Source organism: Misgurnus anguillicaudatus, chromosome 20 (assembly GCF_027580225.2).
Source record: "Misgurnus anguillicaudatus chromosome 20, ASM2758022v2, whole genome shotgun sequence".
Lineage (NCBI taxonomy): Eukaryota > Metazoa > Chordata > Actinopteri > Cypriniformes > Cobitidae > Misgurnus > Misgurnus anguillicaudatus.
Window position 1 is genome coordinate 25,816,221 of NC_073356.2, and position 24,659 is coordinate 25,840,879.

The 24,659-nt window shown below is 38.8% G+C and overlaps 1 protein-coding gene across 2 annotated transcripts; it reads right to left on the reverse strand.

Annotated features, from left to right (window-relative positions):
- Positions 1-1,226: 1,226 nt before the first annotated feature.
- Positions 1,227-23,142, reverse strand: cspg5b (chondroitin sulfate proteoglycan 5b). Of its 2 annotated transcripts, XM_055219426.2 has the most exons (7): positions 22,579-23,142; positions 15,067-15,913; positions 8,811-8,999; positions 8,033-8,108; positions 7,420-7,476; positions 5,474-5,635; positions 1,227-2,066 (listed from the first exon to the last, which is right to left on the reverse strand). In XM_055219426.2, the coding sequence occupies exons 1-7, from the start codon at positions 22,679-22,681 to the stop codon at positions 1,776-1,778; spliced, it is 1,725 nt and encodes a 574-aa protein (XP_055075401.2). In that variant the 5' UTR covers positions 22,682-23,142; the 3' UTR covers positions 1,227-1,775. The 2 variants fall into 2 exon arrangements, with proteins under 2 accessions (XP_055075401.2, XP_055075402.2); XM_055219427.2 differs by lacking the exon at positions 7,420-7,476 and having other exon boundaries at positions 22,579-23,140.
- Positions 23,143-24,659: the final 1,517 nt, after the last annotated feature.

Below are 24,659 nucleotides of genomic sequence, written 5' to 3' on the forward strand. Positions count from 1 at the left end.
ATCTAGTATTGAACAGTATTGACCTGTCTAGTTTCAAGTAAACATGAAATTAGAAAACACAATAGATGCATGCAGTGTTTGCTGCTAATCCAAAATCTTTTTTTAAATCCCAGCTCACGATTTTTACTCAGACATTCAGTCTTCTATTTGAGCAGTCATCAACCCTTTGCCTTTGACATACTGATGAAGCGAGTGCTGGGAGACTGACCCAGTTTTCTTTGTAAGATGGTCTTGGCTTGAGCAGAATAGCACACTTAAAGCAATGAAGTGGTTTGTAGATGCTTAGAGAACATATTATCTTAGATTATCAGCATACTAGGTAATGGCGCATGTAAATGTACAAAACTTGTGTAGTAAAGGTTTCAGCAAATTGGTGTGACAGCTTATGTTCTGTGTATGGATTTTGCAAAAATACAGTCTCAAAAGAAATATAAAATTGTTAAAGTCTGTGTAAAGTCATTTCAGAGTATTGTTTCTAAAACAAATTAAATCTTAGAACTATGTACAACTAAATTGTGGAGTTAAACAGTTCATATTTCTGTGTTCAGGATTATTTGGGCGGGGCTAAAATTATTGCTCGATGACGCACAGGAGCCATCGATCTTGGCCCCGCCCCTAACACAATCGCGAGCATCCCTTCAAGTTGATTGAGACGGCCGCGAGTGGGCGTGGTTTCAACGCCGATAGCAGACACGCCCCCAGCGTGTGAAAGCAGAGAATCCTACCAATTTTTTTCAAGATTTTGAAAACTTATTTTATTTACTTTGCGTTTTTTTATTATTATTCAAATGCACATCTTTTTTTCAGTGGTGTGATGAGAGCATATTTAATATTGGACTTCACACAGACTCTAACAATAAATACAGGCATAGCCTATACTCAATGGGGCGGTTTCCCGGACAGGGTTTATCCTAGTCCCAGACTAAAATGCATGTTTGAGCTACTTTAATTTCAAAACACCTTGTACTAACATATTTTAAAATATATCAGTGCCATTGTTTTGTCTCAAGATGTATAGTTTTTTGTAAGGTTTGTTTGTAAAAACTTCTTAAATGTCCTAAAATATCTAAGGCCTAGTCCTGGATTAATCTAAACCCTGTCTGAGAAACCGCCCCAATATGACCTTATTGCTAATAATGTGGCAAACAGCAACCTCTATCTTTCATGTTTCTGTATACACATGAGGAAGACATTGTTTGGTCTAAAGAATAAGCAATACTATCAGATCTAAACAATTCTAAAGTTCTTTATTCCAAGTGAAAGTATTAATCTAACATTTAAAACACAAAAGCACCTTGTTAATAAAAGTTATCAAGTTGTTATTTACCCTGAATGTATACAGGTTCCAACATTTCTGTGGATGCATGTGTGAATTTTTTTATTATTATTTGACATATCGTAACACAACATTTGTGTCTGTAAAATCTAATAACAGTTCATCCACTTTTTCTTTTCCATTCATTACACACTAAAATACGCTGAGATGTTTCGACCCATGTTTGGTCAAAATGTACAAACCCCACCCCTGGGTAAAATTAACCTAGAACATTCTAGGTTGTCATTGTGTTTGTCATACATGAATTTAGGTCAAAAGAAGCAGTGTTTGTATATACCCAACAGCTTGTAACAATACATTACTAGCATTTCTTCTCTTTATCCAAAAGGCTGACATGTTTTATCACTATTCAGTGTCTCTTAAAAATGGTTGTGGCCACAGATGTGAATGTGTATTTTTATAAATTTCATCTCAGTCACTGTTGAAGGATTCTTTTATTTTAAGGTGTGTAGGCTGCACCAAGATGAGGGCTTGATGATCCGGAGAGAACTCCCGGTAGGGATCGCGTGCTGACGGGGCTGTAACCAGGCTCAGAGCTGCGTCTGGGGCAGAGTTGAGACAAAGGCCTCCCCTGTCCCATCCTGCCTGGAGGGCGACGCAACACGGGGGACTTTTTAGGGGACTTGGGGTGCTTGTAGAGGAAAACATTGTATTGCAGAGGGGGGCTTGTCTCGGGGTGCATTTTCGCTTCCTTGGGGAGAAGCAACTCTAAGTCGATGGTCACACCACCCTGGATAGACACACACACACAGAGACACACAAAAGCACAGATACAAGTACACAGAAGCATACACAAATATTCAAATAGATGTATATTGGACAAGAGCACATAAAACATACAAACCCATACAAAAACAAAGAAACAACAAATTAAAAATTAAAAAAAATATATATAGTGAATTTGGGAAGGCTGTGTTGGTTTAAAATGACTTCCTAAAAGGTTTGCGACAGAGTAAAATTAGGAACTTTCAAGCCATGCTTTTTACAATTTTTCTTGTAAATGTATTTTTTATTCTTAATATCAACCCAGCATAAGCTATGAGTAGGTTAAGGAGGTGGACGTAGTTCAGAGGAAAGGCAACCAACATGCAGGATTTTGTCTTAGATCTTTATAACTCGGTGTTAAATGTAATAAGCCATGTCATGCATTATTAGTTTCATTTTTGTAATTCTGGTGTTACTGTGGAGCTCACTTGTAGAGCATTGCGTTAGCAGTGCAAAAGGTCATGGATTTGAACCCAGGGAACACACAAACTGATAAAAATACTTTGTATACCTTGTAATGCACTGTAAGTCGCTTTGGATAAAAGCATCTACCTTCTACATAAATGTAACTGCTATGCAGATATCTGGCATTAGTCACTAATTGAAATCACTGTTCTATCAATAACAAAATAATTCAATAAATTATAATGTAGACCTGAAGAAAAGTTCAAATAAACTTTTCCAGCTAATACCAGCTTTTTAAAGCATGTTTACGTAACTTAACTGATTAACACTTTGGGTGAATAAATGTTTAAAAATCCAGCACCAATGACTAAGGCCTTGTTCACACTATCAGTCCATATCTGATTTTGGTGCATATTCGATTTGACAGATTCACTGTCCACATTGTGCATCTGTTCAGATCCAATATGTGCGCCCTGCAGGGCTCCGCCATGTTCTGGATTATCTGTTTTTATGGCAATAATGTCGCGCTGGCACAACAATCTGCCTCGACGTCTGACATTGTAGAAACTATAGCATGATGTAACCAAAAAGCTACACAAATGCGATCAGAGCGGTCAAACTGAAATAGACTTCCAGAAATGCGATTTGAAACAGATTTTAAACCACCTCTGAATGTAGCCTAAAAACAGATTAGAACCAAACAAATTTCATGCGTTTTTTGGCCGTTCACACGTTTTAAATGTGATTGGATTCCAATCCGATATGCACCAAAATCGATTTGGACTGACGGTGTGAACAAGTCCTAAGACCTTGTTCAAACTGTCTGTCCAAATCCAATTCAATCCGTAAAACGTAAACACGTCAGAAGTCGAGGCAGATTGTCGCGCCAGCGCAACGTCATGCAGATAATCCGGAACACGGCAGAACGCCAAAGCACGCACAGATCAGACCCGAACAGTTTATGATACACAACATGGACAGTGAAGGGGGCCGCACACCGGCCGCGCAGCTCAGCGTCGTCGCGTCTAGGACAACTCAGAGGTATCGTAAACCGGAAGTGCACATTAAATAGCGCGAGCTTCGTCAGACAGCGTCTACTTCAAAATGCAAAATATACGTTAGCAGCCAATGTTAATCGTTAATGATTTGGGACAAATATGATGATATTTAATGTTAAACTATGTGAGTGGCGCTCTATGGCGCGACAGGGATTTGAGCAACTTCCTGAGTCTTGCTGGGCGGCGCGATGGCGCCACCTGTTGGCGCCAGTGTGCTTATACTCATAGAAAGCAACGTGTTCAAGTTTTTTAGAACGGCCCGCCGCTAAGCGGCGCTGAGCTGCCCATCCTGTGTGCGACCCCCTTAAGTCTGTCAAATCGAACATGCACCAAAATCCGACATGGACTAAAAACAGTAACAGGTGAAATTACTGCCATGTCCACAACAATGTCTGTAGCACATTATAGAGCTGTCTATAGTTGGCCTACTGTGTAAAGCCAGCCTACAGTGGTACATTAAAGCAATATTATGAGGGTGAAATGTTTTAAAATGCTGGGTCATTTTCAACCCAAGTTGGGTCAAAGAGGACAAACCCAACCTTTTGGGATATAATATAATCTATCCAGGGTTCTTTAAACCATTGTTGGATTAAATATAAACATCTGGGTTAATTTATCCCAACACTCAGGCTCATCCATTATCGACCCAACGCTGGGTTGAAAATAACCCAGCATTTTTATCTGAAATGCTAAAGCCAAGCACAGGAGCAAAGCAACAATGTTACAAAGATGAGCAGTGGAGCTCAGGAATACAATGGCACTCAGTTGTGTACTGATAAACTGGTTTATTCCAAACAAACGGACTTCATTCTTATTTGCTTTATCAAAAACAAAAAATCTTAATACATCAAAATTAAAAATGAATTTCAAGACTTACAAGCTTTAAAACTTTGCCAATACTGAAATAGCACTTGGATTGATATTTATTTGCAATATCGAATATTTATTTAGACATGCTCACTGAATAAGTCAACAAACATATATTTTCATCGAAACATCAAATTGTTACACTTTTTTTTAAACACTAAATAGCCATGTTATTTCCCAAACAAACATTTTGAAAAAAGAACACCAATGCATGCAGATTCAGTGTAAGGCAGGACAGACAGAAAGTCAGAAGGTGTCACAGCAGTAAGGACTGAAGGTTTAAAGGTTCATACCTGAAGCTAAACCTTTGGGTCAGGGTGAAGTGTTTCATAGCTTTGAGGTGTGAACATACAGTAGCATAACAAAGCTTAATATGATGCAGGGTGACAGCAAGCCAGGACGGGGTGAAAGTGATAATGTGCTGCTATGGTACTCGCATTGTTACTCTGGAGATGAAGACGCCAGCATGCGATAGAGCACCGCAAGTTTTGAAGTCACACAAGTAGATTGCCATATTGGGGTGCGAGTTTCCATAAACTATGCCAGTGGTTCCCAACATTGTCCTGGCGAGCCCCCAATTGTTAGAAAAATATTACACAAATACAATTTAGTTTTTGAGTTAATTGTAACTTAGTGCCTTAGTTCATTACAAAAATCTTGACAGTCCTATTTCTCTTGCTCTGAGGCTGACATGCTTTTTTATGGAGTTAAATGGTAGGAAATCGTAATGCTTACATCTTATTGTCATGACAACGATTTGTGGCTTTGTCATATCAGTATGATATTATTTACAGAATGCATTGCTTTAATGCTTACGGCAGAACTATCCATAATTTCCAATTGCCGTGCCACCCTTTCATAACTCCATGCCCACCCCAGGGGTCGCGTCCTTCAGTTTGGGAACCACTGAAGTAGTCTAATAGCACAAATCAATGACCATTGGGGAATTTCAAGGGGGCCCGTGGGGTCAATTTGTGCTTTGTTACAGTCACAGCGCTGGTATGCGGTGCTACACGTTCATGTTGTTCTGCAGTGAGTTTACCTCCTCTGCGTTGTCTTCACCCTCTGCCTTTTTGTTTTCAAGATTTGGCGTGAGTGAGTTCTGGGTGTTCAGAGGCTCGTCCTCCTCAGGGGGACATTTGGGACAATCAGGCTCTTCAGGGGGACATTTGGGACATTCTGGCTCTTTCTTGGCAGTGTCATCCTGTTAACACACACACACAAGCAATCATTATGAGCAATGTTTATCATGATTCAAGTCGCTAAGTCCAGACCATAATCATCCCTGTATAACAGCAAGTAATTACTCACTGTATAATGTTTATACTACAAATGCAACATGGCCAAATGGATCTGAAGGTTGTTTGGGTGATCAGATCACAATGCGTTGTCAAGACACCGCTTTATTTCTGTCCACTTCTGATCAAATCACCAGATGTAAATACCAGATTTAAGTACCATAACATGTACAAGTGGATCTCTGTTGTCTGGAGTGGATGAAATGACTCCACGGATCTGGATTCAGATTTCTTTGGAGCTCAACAGAGGAAATGTTGAACTTCAAAGTGTAACTGATCAACCATCAAGAGGGATATCAGGAATATCTGCACTGTTTATAGTATGAAGCAAAACAACTACACAGTATCAATGCACTATAAGCAGTACACATTTAAAGGGATAGTTCACCCAAAAATGAAAATAATGTCACTAATGACTCACCCCGATGTCGCTCCAAACCCGCAAGACCCCCACTCATCATCGGAACACAGTTTAAGATGTTTTATATTTAGTCAGAGAGCTTGTTGACCCTTCATTGAAAATCTACGTACGGCACACTGTCCATGTCCAGAAAGGCAACAAAAACATCATCAAGATAGTCCACGTGACACCAGCGGGTCACCCAGAATGCGTTGAAGCATCGAAAATACACCCCGGTCCAAAAATAAAAAAATATGACTTTATTCAGCATTGTCTTCTCTTCCGCGTCTGTTGTGAAGCGCATTCGCGAGACTAAAGTCAGTGACTGCAGTGTCGCGGATGACGTACGACGCGGCTGACATGTTACCTGGTGCGTCCCAGCTGTTTTTTTTTTGTTTGTTTGTTTTGTGTGCCGGGCTTCGTTTACAGGGGAGACGCACGCTATAAGTTTCACAAAACACGCGGAAGAGAAGACAACGCCGAACAAAGCCGTAATTCCTGTTCTTCTTGGACCAAAATATATCTTCGATGCCTCAACACATTCCAACCGACCCACCGATGTCCAATGAACCACCCTGATGATGTTCCCACTACCTTTCTGGACATGGACAGCCCACCGTACGTAGATTGTCTTAAACTGAACATCTTAAACTGCGTTCCGAAGACGAACGGAGGTCCCACGAGTCCGGAACGACACGAGGGTCATCAATGACATTATTTTCATCTTTGGTTGAACCATCCCTTCAATATGCTACTAACACTAAACCTTGCCAATTTACGTGACAAACATAAGCAAGTTACAACAAGTGAGTTTTGTTAATGTGCCTGCTACCTGTAATATTTCTTGAAGAAACACAAAAGCAGTGATTGTAAATGGGAAGAACAGAGAATACAGTTTGCTTTATTTACACAGTGGGAATCAGATATGTATAAATTCTTATTCTTAGAAAAGAAAGAGACTTCTTTTATCAACTACTAAGGTTAATTTTGGACCCTGGTCCTGCAGTAATATTACAAATTCTGGATCCTTGCCGTGTTAGTACTTTGGATGGTGAGGAGGTTAACTACTGAAATGTAAAGTCAAAATGGAATCTAGGATGAGGAAGCTTTGGGATTTTACGACGTTGAGTTAAAACTATTAAATATATTGCTTTATCATGATTGTTTAGACTAGAGGACTGAAGCACAAGAAAAGGAAAGTTGGGTCTAAAGAAGCTGCTGCAAGATTTTCAAGCATGTTTTAGTCAGCAGAGCATCACTGGGAAGAGGTCAGTTTATGGATCATCTTACCTCACAGCAGCAATCCTCTTTGGGTTTATATTCCCACGTATATCTGCTCATGGTTTTCTAAGGAGTGGGGTGGCGAGAGAGGATTACTCTACTAACACCTCATAAAAAGAATCATCCACTGCTTTGCTTTAGATTAATAATGCATTTTAAAGTAACATTTCATATGTTTTATCATGCTGTCATTTACCTTTATTTGTTCACAATATTTCTTTTATTACCCAACCATGCTCTTAGTAATGTGATGAGTATGGTTAGACACACATACTGTAAAACACAGTAATCTAGTTATCACAAGTATCATTTGGCACATACATATAAGTCAATGGAAAAACAAAGGGATGAAAAAGAGGTCTAACCTATGCTTGGTTGTTTTAAACCAAAATGCTGGTGTTGTTTAAACCCATTAACATTTTCTGGGTTTATTTAACCCAACAGCTGGGTTTGTCCTTCTACACCCAACGCTGGGTTAAAAAGAACCCAACATTTTTTAGGATGTATGAATGCTTAGTGGAGAACAGTGAGAAAAAGAGGAGAGGACATTTAACTGACACACAATGTTATCATAGTAAGCCAAAGCACGGAAATGGGAAAAATTAGTCAAGGTGTCACTTACATTTGCCTGAGAGTTTTCAGCAACAGTGGACAGCGAGAAGTTATCGACGGGCTGATCCGACTGTGGACGGTACTTACTGCGGGACAGAGAAACATAAACAGATGTTCAAATGTTGGATATATTATTCATAGAAGATTTATTCAAATGTATTTTTCATATTTAACACAATGTGAGCTCATGGACATACCCACAAGGTCCAGGCATATAGGTGCATGCTTTATAATTAAAGTAGTGTAATACAAAAAAGTACAATTGCAAGATAATCGACTCTCATTGTACTGTCTAACATTGTCAAAGTGTTCGAAAAGGCCAATTAAACAAAAGTAGGCGGGGTTTACTGTTTAGAGTCCAGAACATGTGCAACTAAGGAACTTACTGTTAAGTTTCCAACCACTCTTTTCATTGATTGGGCCAAGAGGGGCTAAAAAGCTCTTATTATTTACCACACTGCTTCCTCCCTTAATATCTAGTATCCTTTCCTTTTTTTCTTCTCTACGGACAAACTGACAACTTGGACTGCTTAAATGCCTTTGGCTGCACAATTTATAGGTCACCCCACTCACACACTTGTATTGCTCCATCAGATTGGCCTACTTTTGGAAAAGGATTATATAATTGCGATGAAAGCTCACAATAACACTATATATGTGGTCACAATCTAATCTAATACCATCAAATCTGAGATTAAATTGCTACTTTTGAGAAACCGTACTAGCCAGAAACAACTAAAGACACATTTTAACAGGCCAGAGTTTGTCATAAGAAGTGTAAGATTCACCTGCGCTTGCGAAGTTGATGGTTTTCGGTTTTAAGCAGGTACAGCTTCTTGGAGAAAAAGACAATGATCATGAAAAGAAAGAGCAACATGATGGTGGCTCCGCCCACTGCTATACACATCACTTGGAAATCTGAAATGGAAGATTCGCACCTGGAACCCTTGTTCCAGATAAACTCCTGGACATTACATCTACAAAGGAGAAAATAGATACAAGGTTGATCAACACCACGCATTATGCACTGAAATAAATTATTCCTTCAATTTACTCAGTTTTTTTATGGTAAGTGGTTGCAATCAATTTGTTTAAACTACAATTAAACAAACAAAACAAAAAAATAGAAAAACAAATAAAAAACCTTTTGTTTAAATGTAGCTTAAATAAACTGATTGCAACCACTTACCTTAAAAAACTGAGTAAATTGAATAAACACTGAATTATGCCATACCTTAATTCTATAATGCAAATGTTAAATATTAAAGGGGCCAAAGAATGCATGAATACAATATGTTAAATAGTTCTCTGATACGTATATAGAACGTATTTGACATTATTAAATGCAAAAATGATCCAGAAGCGGTTTTATATGCCCATTTACAACTCTAGGAGTTTTCCCTAGAATAAAAGGATCTGTTATTACCTTATTTGGAAGGGTCATGAATAATAATGTTGAGCTCTGCTCTGACTGGCCAATTGTTCGAAGATTGTTAATAGATGTTTCTGAGTGGTTTGTGTTTTTTTAAGTATGGACCTGCAAAACTGTAAGGGGTTGTGCACACCAAAACTTTTAAAAGCGGCTAAAAATGCCTGGACAACGCCGAATGCCAGCTGCTTTCTTCAGCTGAGCCCTTTGGTAGCTGTGATACTTTAGCTGTGAGCCGGTTGGTTGCTGTGGTAATGCCCCACCCCTTCTCCACTGTGATTGGACAGCCGTTTGAGGACTGACATTGACGAGCGGAGCTTTTTACCCAAAGTTGAATATTTTGCAACTCTTGGCGCTCAGCACTGAGCGCGGAAAAAACGCTGAGCGCCGGTTTCAGCGCGAAAGAAACCGCTAGCTGCTGGCTTATTTGAAAAACGCTGAGCTTCCGTTGGAAACAATTGAAAACGTAAAAGCGGCGTAAAAGCGTAACTATTGGAAACAATAGAAAAAGTAAAAGGTGCGTAAAAGCTTTAGTGTGCACGCCCCCTAACATCAATAGCAGAACTTCAGCTTAAACGTTAGCATTTAGCCTTAACTTTGCATGCTAACTTTGTTTATAGCATTGTAACAACATTGTAATTAATGTAATGTGTAATTTAATATTGGGGTGTTACGTCACAATTATTGCATGCACAAGGTTTACATTAGAAGGAGTAAACGCTCGTGGCTCAGGATATGTCATTACCATGTACAGAACTCTTATTATTCATCTATGCTTAGGTAAATACAGTTTCACATTCTATGGCACCTTTAAATACAAATTCATTTGGGACATTGCTGGCTACGTATACAAGTTACTGGAATATTGAAAAGCTCTCTGGCAAAAGAAAAGAATAAAAATTGACTGTGTAAAGCAAAAGTAAAGGGGATTGCCTGCGTGAGTCTTGTGTTTATACAAAAGCCCTTTTGATTTAAGGTGCTGTCTAATACACTTTGTGATTTTTTACTGAGATCCAAAGAAACTGGCCATGACAAAACATCTGTGGACAGATGTAAGAGCGAGAGATATAAATGCAATGGAAAATTTATCTTTGTAAATGAGAAGTGTGCATTCAATGCAAGGATACTGCAAGTCTCCCATAGATGGATTACAAGACAGATGGTCCAGTCAATGATGTGTATTTATGTCTGTCCTACAGAGAATGAAGTACCTGAGCTGTTATCAGATTTTTTACAGGCCAAATATTAAGCAATTGATTGTATTGAATGTATCAGGCATTCTAACACGTTCAACTGTATTGTTGGGATTGGTTACATGTTTGTTAAGTTGGAAACCAAGCTGATTTTAAACCCTGGGAACGAGACTGTCTCCAATTTTATAGAGAAAATACTCAGTAATGGTGTTGAATGATGAATTTTCACATGGCTTGTCCTAAAACTGGGGTGTCCAAACTCTGTCCTGCAGAGTTTAGCTCCAACTTGCCTCAACACACCTGACAGGTTGTTTCTAGTATTCCTACTAGTAAGACCTTAATTAGCTGCTTCAAGTGTGTTTGATTTGGGTTAAAACTAAACTCTGAGCCCATGAAGCAAAACAATACTAAATTTCTCTTGCCAAAAATATGTTTATCCTAAATACATTTTGTAAAAAGTAAAGCTTAATTAAATACATTTTTGAATTTGAAAATATATTTTGTTTTATCCTAACATACATTTAAAAATATATTAAATTTAAAATGTTTACTGGTTTGTTACATACAAAGTTTTTCTTCATGAGGCGTGAAAATAAATGCTTTAAATGATATTTATTTTAAAAATATATTTCAAAATCTAAAAATATTGGTGAAAAATACATTTTTGTAATTATATTTCAAAATATATTTCAGCGCATATATTTTTGGCCATTTTTGTATATTTAAAAATTATATTTGAAAATATATTGTTTTTGCCGTATAGGAGGACACCGACTCTGTCCGAAATCATATTTAAAAGTAAAACACCACAGACATATAAAAAACAATAAAAACCTGTGACCAGTTGTTAGCATGTTGTTGCATAGCTATACTGCAGTAGTGGTTACTAACTAGTCATAATCTAGTCCCTATGGCTCAGGTCCCACAGAAGCAAGTCTGTTGGATTTTTTGTGTAGTATTTTCAAGTAGATTTTAATATCCACTGGATACCCAGAGGCTTTGTGAGTATGGTGTGTTAAAAGAAAATCAATACTGGACAGAAAATTACTGCTCTGTATGTAGGCCATGCTTACTCTATAGCCTAAAGAAGAGATCAATGTGAAACTGTGGTGGAAAATTTTATCTTTACTTATTTTACCTTTACTTTTTATCTGTACTGTTTTATGATATTGAGCATTTATAACCGTTTATTAATAGTTTTATGTTAAAAGCTGCATAATTTAACTAAGCTAAATTTTTCTGTCTTGACCTTAAAGGAATAGTCTACTCATTTTCAACACCAAAATATGTCACTATCCCAACCAAGAATTGTCGATACATCCCTCCATCATCTGTGCGCGTGCACGTAAGCGCTGGAGCGCGCTGCGACGCTTCGATAGCATTTAGCTTAGCCCCATTCATTCAATGGTACCATTTAGAGATAAAGTTAGAAGTGACCAAACACATCAACGTTTTTCCTATTTAAGATGAGTAGTTATACGAGCAAGTTTGGTGGTACAAAATAAAACGTAGCGCTTTTCTAAGCGTATTTAAAAGAGGAGCTACATTTTATGGTGTAATAGCACTTTTGGGAGTACTTCGACTGTACCATTTCTAGTGTAAAGAAATTGACATATATTAAATATTAAAATGGATTTAAACATTGTTTGGCTAAAAATAAGCGTTTCTCTCCGTTAAAAGTGAAAGTGAAGATAGCGTCCGAGAGACGAGTCCACTATCGCCCCCTGCAGGCATTTGTTATAATACATACATAATGCTTTTTATTTATAGGCCACAAATGCAATGTGTTTGTTAATGTTGTTTAATGTAACTTGGTTTTAATACTTTATTTGAACCAATTATTATTGCATCTTTGTTATTATGTAATTTTAAAGGCTACTGCTCACTTGGGTCTATTTTTATTACCCCAAAATAACAAATTACTTCATTATCAGTTAGCAAAATAATTGTTAGGGACAGTCCTTTATTAGTTAAAAATATTTTTTAAATATTTAAAAATTGTAAATATTTCAATATTTATCATTTAAAGATAACGTGATTTCAGTTTCTTATTAATTTATTTAATCATTGAGGATTTCTTAAAAAGTGTAAAAATCTCATCTTGTCTCGTTCTCGTGAACCCAATCTCGTATCTCGTCTCGTCTCGTGGATTAAGTGTCTCGTCACACCCCTAATCGGTTTGGTTACAAACATTCCTCAAAAAATCTTCCTTTGTGATAATAAGAACAAACAAATTTATGGTCTGTAACAACATGAGAGTAAGTAAATGATGAATGAATTTTCATTTTGAGTGAACTATCTCTTTAATAATAGGAAACCTAGACTTTTTTTTAACAATATTAACCCTATTATTGTCACTCTCTTTGTCTATCAATAAGGCCCACTGCATGTATCAGTCATGAATGTCTATTGCCTCAAAGTTGCTAATGCAATGTGTGTGGCGTTTAATATTACTTTTTAATAGTATGTTATGTAAGAAAATAATTGCTATAAATCTGCAGTACAAACACAGAGTTCAGCACAGAGGGGTTTGGACAGCAGCCAATGCAGACTGAATCTTGGACAGGATAGTTTATTACAATGCTATGCAACTCCCACTGTAGTTATGAGGTTTCACTATAACACAAAAGAATATGAGACAGTCACAATACCTAACATTGTGGCCAAAATCACCAACTTGACACACACACACACACACACACACACACACACACACACACACACACACACACACACACACACACACAAAAGGATTTGGGTCAGAGCCCACATCTGTTAAAGCAAATGTTTAATAAGGGTCAGTGTTGGGCTCTCTCAGTAGGATTGTGGCTGTAGTAGAGGTTTTGTTAAGAGCCACAATATCAAGCCTTGGGGAACAAAAGTTCAGACTGTGTTGCTAAAATTACACCAACAGATTGTAAATTAGATAAAGTTAAATTTTTGCAGATTGCTCTTTACCTCTCCTCTAAATCTACACTACACTGGGTGTAGCGCGTTGAAGGCAACAGTGATCGCTGGATCACTGACACTCATTTTCCTGGCTCTTTAAGTATTGTTATGTCACCACAACACTCCCCCAACCTTTAGCAACCGCCTGATATATCGGTTTTCAAGAAACCACCAGAAACTCTAAAACAAAGGCTGGACAACTTGGCTAAGATCATTGCTACAGGCTATCCCTTTACCATACGCAAATCCAAAAAATAAACAGTGTAAAATTACTGATCTGACCAATGCACGTTCACCAGAACTCAGTCTAGTTTGTGGTTCCTTGAGGGCACTAGTGTTCCCAAAGAAAAGTCTTTAACTAAGGCTCAATCGTTTAAATCCCCTAACATTTGATTTTGGGTGACATTTTTCAGACAAGCACTAAGCCTCTCTCTGAAATGTACAACAGATATAATCCCATATGAGCAGATGCACACTGGACATACATGAAGACCATAGGACTGCTTGTTATTATTCATTTCGACTGTTTAGATTGAACAGATGGTGACAGACACTATAGTGGTCTTTATACACTGTACTCTGACCACATTCGAAACCCAAGGCAGTGATGCTAAATCATGAGGCAATGACTTTGGCGGCATGAAGGAACTCCGGGAAACTGATGGTTTCTTTGCCGCCATTTTATTTTTTCGAACTCGACAAGGCTCAACCAATCACATTCCTCGTGCACACACACACACATAAAAATGTTTGAGACTAGACGATGAAGGTATCTCAGGTGTCAGGAAGTAAAGCAAACATTGGATTCTGATGTGTCTTGATGCTTGTCTACCTTGTTTCCACTATATAACACCCCAACTCTAATTTTCTAATGGGTACGTTACAAAAAATAGACCTCTCTAGGATGCACAGATGTATCGGCCGCTGATATTTATCGGCCGATTTTTGATGAATTTGAAACCATCGGCATATCGGCAATAGCACGAGAAAGGCCTATACCGATTGTTTATTAATTAACCACATAAAGGCAATGAGTTGCATGTCTGTTGTTCTATTAAAATGATTTAATGCTCTGTTGTGTACTATACTTAAGCACCGACAGAATACCTTTGTTGAGCTGGCTCAAATGTCTTGGACAATAAAAGAAACAAACTGCACTTTAGTGGGGGAAAAGAAGTCCAAATTTTTTTGAAGTAGCAATATTTATATGGTCAGTTGAATGTTAATTAGATCCAATCCATGTTCAGTAAAAATAATTTGATGCAGAAATAAACTAGGTAATTGACCAACTGTATAGTATTGTACACAAGTGTTTAATATCGGTATCGGCATCAGTATCGGCATCGCCCAGAAGTTGTCTGTTTAAATCGGTATCAGCCCAAAAAAATCCTATAGGTGCATCCCTACTCTAGACCCCATTAAACAGTTATGAGACACATTTCAGTCAGAAACATGCAAATGTATGCATCTTACCGGCAGAAAGCACCAATACCGTCAATCACGTAACACTGCCCTCCATTGAAGCAGTAAGCGTTGAAGACCTTACACGCAGAGAGACATGTTCCATTTATACGCTGAAATCCAGGAAGACAACCCGTGTTTTTAGCTCTTGGCGAACCTGCTGTATTTGAAGCCCCAGATGCACCATCATCAAGGCCAGAAGGTTTGGCGTTAGAAGGAACTGCGGGACCAACAAAAGGCCAGTTCTCATCCTCCATGTCTGGTGGTGATGGTTGGGTCTCATCTGGGTAAACTACAGTGGGGGAGTAGTCAGGTGACAGATAATCATAAAAATCAGAAAGTGTCCAGGACGTTGGATCTCCTCCCTGAAGCTCCTGAGCCCAAGCAGGAGGATCGTCGTTGATATGATGATGAGGAGGAGGGTTGTAAAAATCAACCGTGATCATTTCTTCGGTTGGGGAATGGGTGGACTCATACGGAGGAGGATCTGTGCCTGCATGTGTCTGGTCAACATCTAACCACGTCCCATCTGCTTGTAGTATCTCACTCTTCGGGCCTGGGCCGGTGTCCTTGATGCCCTCCTCATTAAAATCTAGTTGGGACAGGCCTCGTGTTTGGGGTGCAGCCAGTGTGGGAAGTTTGGCAGCCAGATCCATCAGGTGTTCCCGCTCGGATGACTTGACACTGGTTTTGGTCCCACTTTCTCCACCGCTGCCAGGTTCCTCTCCTGCTCGTGGTTTCCGAGAGTGAACCTGGGCATGGATGATGGGTGTGGCCTCACCCAGAAGTGCAGCTTTAAGACCCACCCCATTTGATTTAGAGGAGTTAGTGTAAGTAGAATTGGAGATGAATGAACTACCTGAAAAACATAAACAGGTGTTAGTCAACTTTATTTCGCTGGTTGGAAATGAAAAGCAATTTTACAATTTAACTTGGCACATAAGACATTAAACTATATTGAAAATCGGTTGTCTGTGGCATCTGTGACCAATCACACTCAAGCATCCATCCACACATATACACAACATAATGTGCTTAATGCCTCAATGCATCTTATATTAGAGTTACTATCCTCTATTCACATCTGTTGAAGGCATGTAACTGCAGCACGCAGATGTGAGCACACAAAGCCCCTACAGCATCTGGCAAAGAATCATGGTGCACAGACAGCCAATACAACAAGCAGTAGTGAACCACAGTACTTTTTTATAGTAGACTTTGGTTTTTATACATGCAATGCCCAACAAATTCACATATATTGGAAGATGATCTAATCCTGACATTCTTCCTGTGTATTAGATTGAGATCATCCATTCCTTACAAGCAGGGCTCCAGACTGCCACCAAATGGTGGCATTTTGCCACCAAAACTTGAGAGTGTGCCACTGAATTTTACATCCAGTCGCACATGTGAGACCAGTAAATTTGACCTTTTTTGTGATGTGACACTGAATTTGAAACAGCACATTGTACTTTCTGCCTCCATCATTAAAGTATTTATTAGTAATACAGTGGAAATTAGTAGAAATGTGAATATTTGGTTAGCATGTTGATTTACGGTGTGTGCACCTAAATTTTCTGGTTGCGCCCCTAAAATTTTCAGTTGGGGGCCACTGTGCTACTAGTGAAAAAAGTTAGTCTGGAGCCATGCTTACAAGACCTTCCCAAGTATTTAGTTACTTTTATTGCAAACTTAGCAACTTTACAGCCATGCAGTACAACAAAAGACAAATATTATACTCACTTAAGCAAATCTGCTTAATTATTTAGTGTTGTGTGCGAGGACCCAGATTGCTTTCGAAAGCAGCTTGTGGTTCCTGGATTAGGAGCTCTGATTTACTAATGTACCCCCTTCAGTCTGAGCCAGAATTGGGATTTAGATTAGGATTAAGAGCTGTAGGTTGTAACTCGCACTGGTCGATTTGGAGAGCACACGGCCAAAATAAGAAAAGCTCTCATACATAATAATTGGGAATTCCTCTGTAGCATTACACATCTCCCCAACCTAATTTATTGCCATTTGGGAGCTAACAGTGTCAGGTCTGAGTACAATGCAGTCCTCCATGAACATAACTGGAATTACATGTCACATATAGTATATAATGGACATATACAGTACTGTGCAAAAGTCTTAGGCCACCATGCCAGAATTAGATTTGTTGTTTTTGCAATGTTATAGTGATCATATAAAATTGTTTTTTCAGTCTCTTTAATATAATACATCCAGAAAATACAGGAAATGTGTATATAGTATTAAAAACTGTATAAAAATGTAAACTGATGTGTCAAGTTTTTAGGGTTAACTCCACCTACACTCGAGCAATAGCAGGAAACTGCAGGATCTCTTAAACCTAAATAAAATGAAATCCTAATTTTAAAGAAATTAGTCTTTTTACTTCATTCTGCTCAAAAATGTTCAAGATGTGTTTAGTGCAAAGAGAGGTCACACTAAACACCGACGATACCTAAAGAAGATATTTAGTCCTGAAAAGTATTTTTTTTATACATATTCCCTGTATTTTCTGTTTGTATTTTAATAAAATAGCTTGAAAAATAAATATGGATGGACATTAAAACTTCTAACACAACAAGTCAGGTGGTGGCCTAATGCTGCGTTTACACCAGCCGCGGTAGAGGCGTCAAGCGTGAGTGATTTCAATGTTAAGTCAATGTAAAGATGTGTTGACGTGTGTCTGGAGTTCTCGCGGCGCAAATAAGGGGTTTAGCGCGGCGCGGTAGACGCGATTCCGCCTCATTCGCGCGTGTAGTTTGCGCAAATCACGCATCTAGTTCACACGAATAGCGAATTGAGAGTCTGGCGCACTATGTGCGGTAAGCGCGAATGGTGCTTTTTGCGTTTGATGTGAATTAGCTGCTGAAGCCCGAGTTGAAAAATGTGAACTTTGGCGGATTTTTGCGCCGCGTTTACCAATCAGGAGCCTGCTTGGTGCTGTGGGGGCAGCCCCGCATGGAGTCACTCATTCAACATGGAGGAAGGCTTGATATTGTCCGTGAGCAGTCACCTGGAGCTATACTACACAAGTTCTTATTTCTATAGAGACAGGAATAAAAAGGACCTCGCTTGGAAGAGTGTCAGTGAGGACATTGGGCAACCTGGTAAGTTGTAAATACACATTTCACTTTTGAGTCACGTGATGTTTATCGACCCGCGGCATTCCCAACGTTTTTTTAACTATTTTCCCCCTATAGCAAGGTGACCAAATACAAACTGGTAACTCTTTTGATAAATGCACAATCAACATCAGATATCTTGCAAACAGACAACCGCATAGCACTTGCCCCTCCCACAAGAAGCGGATTTCGCCTCTGACGCGCATCAAATGCTTGCTTTTTCCGCGTGTCTACTTTGCTCTAGACGTGCGTATACATTCAAACTGTTTAAGCCGCAAACTAGGCGCGGAAGACGCGATTTTGAAGCCTCAAATGCTATGTACACACCATACACGGGGCATCGCATTACTCGCTCTAGATTACTTGCGGGATTTAACTTCGTGTCATGCGAATTTTTCGCTCGAGTTGAATATTTTTAGGTGAATAGCGTGTGTTTTCGCGGCAAACGCGCCGCCCATATCGCGTCTTTGCATTGACTTTGAATGTAATATAGGCACGCAAATTGTTGAACTCGCGTCTAGTGTAAACCCACAGAAACGCCTCAAAGGTGTAAGCTTATCACAAACAATAAAAGTAAGAATTAAGAATATATTTACTTAAATTGTTGATTTGTACTCATTGAACTTCCTGTATTTGATTGACAGTGTGAAATTCAGTTTCCATGGGGCATTCTTGGTGCAATTCCTTTTCATTGTAAATCAAATGTGTCGCACGTCTACCCCTGACAGAGAGTCTCACACACACAGTTGCCAAGAAGCCATGAAAAGTAGCTGCCGTCCTGGAACATCTCAAAAGCTACGAAGAACACAGAGCTCTCTGTCCTCTCCTCTTGAATCATTTCCTCCCTTTCTTTCATTCATTTATTCACCCGACCCCCCGAGAGGACCACAGAGATCATTACGTATGCACGAATCATTTCTCACGTACCACAAGCGACGTTCAACCACTCCATTAAGTTCTAATCTTAGGTTCTCACCACCATGATGTTGATTTGAAAGCAATTCCAAAAATAGCAGAGATACCTGTATTTGGAATGGCGGGAACGAATCTGAATGAAAACATTGTCTCCTCTCAAAGACTACGAGCAAGACAAGAGCGTACAAGGTTCTTATCATTTGCATAACACTTCACAGAGGGGTCAAGTAAGAGAAAAGAAAGGTCAGAGAAAAAGTAGGTGAAAGAAAAATAGCACAAAAACACACATCTATGCTGTTTCTAAATGGGTGGTGAAGATGAAAAAAAATAACGAGTGTCTGTTTCTCTTTCCGCTTTTCTAAAGACCAGCGCCAAAAGCCTTTGAGAGGGATTTCTGTTCTCTGTTTAGTAAGCATGTCAGGACAGCAAGAACGAAGAGGGAAAGTGGGGCAAAAGGGTTGTAAGACTGAGAGCGAGAAAGAAATCAGGGAATGGAGCAGCTTTCCAACTATTTTCTCATGACCTCACCAGAGAGACATTTAAATCTACACGAGTGTGTGAAAGTATGTTGTCTTTTTTCTCACCGTATCCATGCCCTGCGCTTTCAAGTTTTTTATGAAAAACAAATGGCGATGTGCAAAACTTTGTGAATGATGCCGAGCTTGCAGGTGCAGATTCACTACATTCATTCTGTCCTACCGTGGCGTGCAAAAAATCCTATTCTTACAAATTTACCAACCCAACATCTACCTTACTCTACTTTTACATTCAATTACAACAATTTGCTTTAAATTCAAAAGCATTGCTGAATTTAATTCACACTCATGCACTTTGTTATAAATAGTACTGAGATGCTGCCTGGTGGGAAAGCTGGCACGGTTCTCCTGGGCATCGAGGATGGGGCATAGGAACACAGCAGTACCGTTACAAATCCAAACAGACACAGAGATGCCAGGCCTGTGCGACTAATAGTGCCAAACAAGAAAATGCACCACTGTACTGTCATGGTCCTGTCAGACATCCGTGCTAGATGTAGGTCTGAGTGCATCTGACAGGACGTGGCAGTATCATGTTCTGTGTGGGGACATGTGGGATCACATTCTGTGTGTGGCTGCCACATGTTCCCGGTGTCTTGTTGCTGTCGTGATCTTGCCAGACCTCAGTATAGTTCAGGTCTGTGTTCTGTGGGCAAGGTCAGGGCAGCATTGTGTGTACGTGGGAACACGTGAGCTTCACATCTTATCTGTGTGACACGTGTTCCCAGTGTTTTGTGGCTGTCGTGGTCTTGCTTGACTTTGATTAGTATCCAGAGAGCAAGACCAGGGCAGCATTGTTTTATGTGGGAATACGTGTGTTTTCACATCATATATGTGTGACACGTATTCCCAGTGTCTTGTCACTTTTACCTTACTCCCTTATGTACTCGTGTCTTAAGTGATTAATTATGTTCACCTGTTCCCCATTGATGTGCTGTCTATATAATGCCCTCTCGTCCTCTGTTGTGTGCGCGATCATTGTTGTTGAAATCTTCATGTGCTTCGTGTGTTTTGAGATCTGTTTTCCCGTGTTTAGTTTGTGTTTCATCACAGTGTTTTTGTTCCTTCTGTTTTTACCCCCTCGTGGGTGTTTCAGTTATTTATTAAATAAATCATAGTTTATTTTTGTACTTCTGGTCTGCGTTTGGGTTCATCTTTAGTTTTCCTTTTCCGGTGTTTAAACCGATCGTGACATGTACTGCTTTTACATCATACATGATCTCTATTATACAGTAATACACAAACAGTGTCTCACCTTAAATGAGCAACTTGAGTTTAAAAAAATATGCAGCTCTAGCAAAAACTATACAGCAAGAATCAGCATTTCATGCATTGAAAAAAGTCTGCAACTATTCTGAAAACATGGCTTTGACTGCACAAACGGTAAAAACCAGCAAGTGTCCAACAGGTTGGGAAGTTTCATAAGTCTCCAGCAGTGTGGACAGCTCTAGTGTCAGCGGCCAGTAGGATAAATACTGTCAGCCCTTACTGTGAGCTCCATACGGACAGACTAGGCAGGCGCTTGTTGACGCTAATGCTCATTGACAGTTTCTGCTGTTAGTAATCTTAGTGGCAGATGGCCGCCTTGTGCCGTGCATGGAAAAAATCATTGCGATTCTATCAAGACAGCACACAAATGCAATGATCTGGTTGGTACACATTTTTAAATAAAGACCAAATTAAGTCAATTCTATTTATATGCAGCTGGTTTGAACCCAGGGAACACTTAAAAATACTTTAAAAAAGTTTACTTTGTAATGCACTGTAGTGGCTTTGGATAAAATTATGTATTATGCTTAATACATAAATGTAATTTAAATAGCACTTTTCTCAATGCACATCAACACAGCTTTACTGATAACACTACTAATGTTTTAAATACATTAGGTCGTCATTAAGCATTTGCATTTAATCATAATTTACAAAATAATGATAAAGGTTGTCTGCCCCCCAGACAGACAAGTATTCCTGTAGCTCAAATAGTTGCATTGCTGTAGCAGCGCAAAGGTCATGGGTTCGATCCCCAGGGAACAAACATACTTATGAAAAAATGCATATAGAATTGGACAGTAGTTGCTTTGGATAAAAGCATTTGCCAAATGCAATGTAAATGTCTGACAGCACGCCTTATAGCTGAAGGACAGAATTGGTGGGATTTTTGTGAATGCATCCTGCTTCTCTTTCTTTTTAAGGTGGAGGATGTGAGTGTATTGACATAGGACTGCACCCAGGTCTTGGCAAAACAACAAAGAAGAGTTGTAGCCTTTTGTCACAGCATGTTCACCAAAGCGATTTCAGTTGGGGACTAGCAATGTGCGTTTCAGTTATAGTAATGTTTGTCTCTAGAATATCATAATAAACAGACACTCACTGGCTTCCAATATATGCCATATATGCAAGAAGACTATTATTGAACTTGTTCCAAAGATGCACTAAATAACAGTCCAGATGTCAGATGAGGAAAACTTTACTTTTACAAGAGGATTTGTCCCAAATCTCCTATAAATAAAAATGGGTAAACACCCACTGAGGTCTATGCCTAATCAATACTGTCAATCCCTTTTTAACAGGAAGTATGTTACTTATTATTAAATTATTAAAATTATTATTTAAAAAATTATTTAAAAATGGATGTATGCACTTCTTGGAGCATCACCATGTTGAGCTCCAGGAAACTTTAATATTATGAATGACATGTGAGTACATCTTCATATTTCTGTGAACTATTTCTTTAAGACAACAGTCGAGTGATTAAGCCTTTCAGCTTGTTTTGATTTAGCAAAATCTCAAACTCTGGAGTATTTGAACTTTCGGCACTTGATCAAGAAACGACCATATACAATTATTTCATCACATTTCCAACAGGTTAAAGCTAATATCACTGTTTAAAAAAGAAAACGTGCACATTTGCAGCTCGATAAATGCTATATTCATATACTTACCATTAGCATACAACGGTATGATGTAAACAAGCAGGACGCTGGACAGCACCATTGACTTCCAACCAGCTGAACAAAATAACGCGCGTCTAGAGTTCATCATCATGACACTAGCTAAAGATGTTGTTAACTCAACCAAAGCTATTTAAGTTATAAACGTGCAATGGATATTATGCAGAATTGGCCAAAAATCCTGGACAAATGTTTCCGCTGACTCCTTACAAAGCGCGATGCTTCATACCAACTTCGGATGTTGTTTTCAGCGGTCGCCTCAGTTGTTGTTCCTCTTTGGTTGAGATTCAGTATGCGTCTGCTATGGACCCATCATCTTTTATCCAAGATGCAAGATGGATAATACGGCGGTTTTTGGCACAAAAGTATGAGGTTTTACTGAAATCGCTTCAGTATTATTAGCAAGCTCTCAATACCCGCACTAACTCCAGCGAACGATGTGCAGGCACGCATACTCATTTGTGCGCGAGCCCGCTGCAAGTTTTATGTGCCAGTTGAATTCAACGTTGTGCTGAAGTTATGTGCGCATGCGCTTAATTAGCTGCACCGTTGTTGTTTTCTGCGATCGAATCGTTAAAAGACAATCATATTGTTTGTACTCTGCTTGCAAGCTTAAATTAATTGGAATAATCAAATGTTTTAAAACTTCATATGTGTTCATGGTTTGTAATGGATGCAGTTTTTGCACGATCACATGTTGATGGCCAACAAAAGAGGGGAGTAAAGCAGGCGGTTCCCCAAACAAAGTGAATGAATTTGGGTCACCCACATACAGCAGTGATCGACTCTAAATAGAGCAGCATCCACACAAGCGCTAGTCTGTTTGTGCTACAACTTAATGATATTCTGAGGAAAACTTCTTTCCAAAACGGCATCTGCCTATCTCCAGAAATAAAAAAACAAACTTAGACTTGAGTCCATATATGGTCTATTTATTTTGAGTTTTTAATTATGACTTAAAAAATTAAAAATATGTTTTTAAGTTTGGCCTTAATCCTCTTCCGTAGGTCATTTCTTTTAAAGGGGACACGACACAAGACTTTTTTTAAAATGTCAATCTTTGGTGTCCCCAGAGCACATATGTGAAGATTTAGCTCAAAATACCCCACAGATAATTTATTATAGCATGTTAAAATTGCCACTTTGTAGGTGTGGGGAAAAATTTGCCGTTTTGGGTGTGTCCTTTTAAATGCAAATGAGCGGTTTTGTTGCAATTGAAACTGAGTTATTTTCTCTCTCTCCTTTTCTCTGCACTAAATGGCAGTGTTGTGATTGGATAGTGCAGATTAAGGGGTGGTATTATTATAATAAGAGCTCCTTATGACATCATAAGGAGAGCCAAATTTTAACGACCCATTTTCTCATGTGCTTGTAGAGAATGGTTTACCAAAACTAAGTTACTAGGTTGATCTTTTTCATATTTTCTAGGTTGATAGAAGCACTGGGGACCCATTCATAGCACTTAAACATGGAAAAAGTCATATTTTCATGCCATGGCCCCTTTAAGTATTAAAACGCTTTTGTAAAACGTTTTAGTGCAGTTCTGTAGCCCTCGGCTAATATTTTAAGAGGCAGCTATTACGCAAAATTCACTTTTACAAAGTGTTCGGACATGTGTGTTGGCAGTCTACAATAAAAAAAACCATACAATGAGAAATCCAGGCTCTACATTTCAATCCCTATTAAACCAAAGCAGTCTCATTAGCCAGGTTTTGATTCTCTTGTTAATGTGACGTCACACAGAGGCCCGCCCACAGCCACTGACCGACAGGTTAAATGTTTTTCTAAATGTGTGGTATTTTGATGTTAAACTTCACATTCTAGGCACAACTGAGATTGCATTACATCTTATAAAAATGCATAGTAGGTTCCATTTAAATATACTTTCATAATAGTATAATCAAGAAAACTCACCAGTGTAAAGTATTTCTCTTATAACTACATACACAGAACGGACTGAACATACTGTAGCACATTCATAAAGTCAGAGTTCACACAATGTATAAAACATTTCAGTAGCTGTGATACTAAACAAACATCATCTTGACTTTGTTATTTGTGCTGCTTGCTAA

Excerpts from the sequence above, each read along its gene's own strand:
- cspg5b (XM_055219426.2), bottom strand. The coding sequence starts at position 22,681 with ATGATGATGAACTCTAGACGCGCGTTATTTTGTTCAGCTGGTTGGAAG. Across the intron at positions 8,109-8,810 it reads CATCAACTTCGCAAGCGCAG|TAAGTACCGTCCACAGTCGG; the intron begins GTGAATCTTACA and ends TCTGTCCCGCAG. Across the intron at positions 5,636-7,419 it reads AAGAGGATTGCTGCTGTGAG|GATGACACTGCCAAGAAAGA; the intron begins GTAAGATGATCC and ends GTGTGTTAACAG.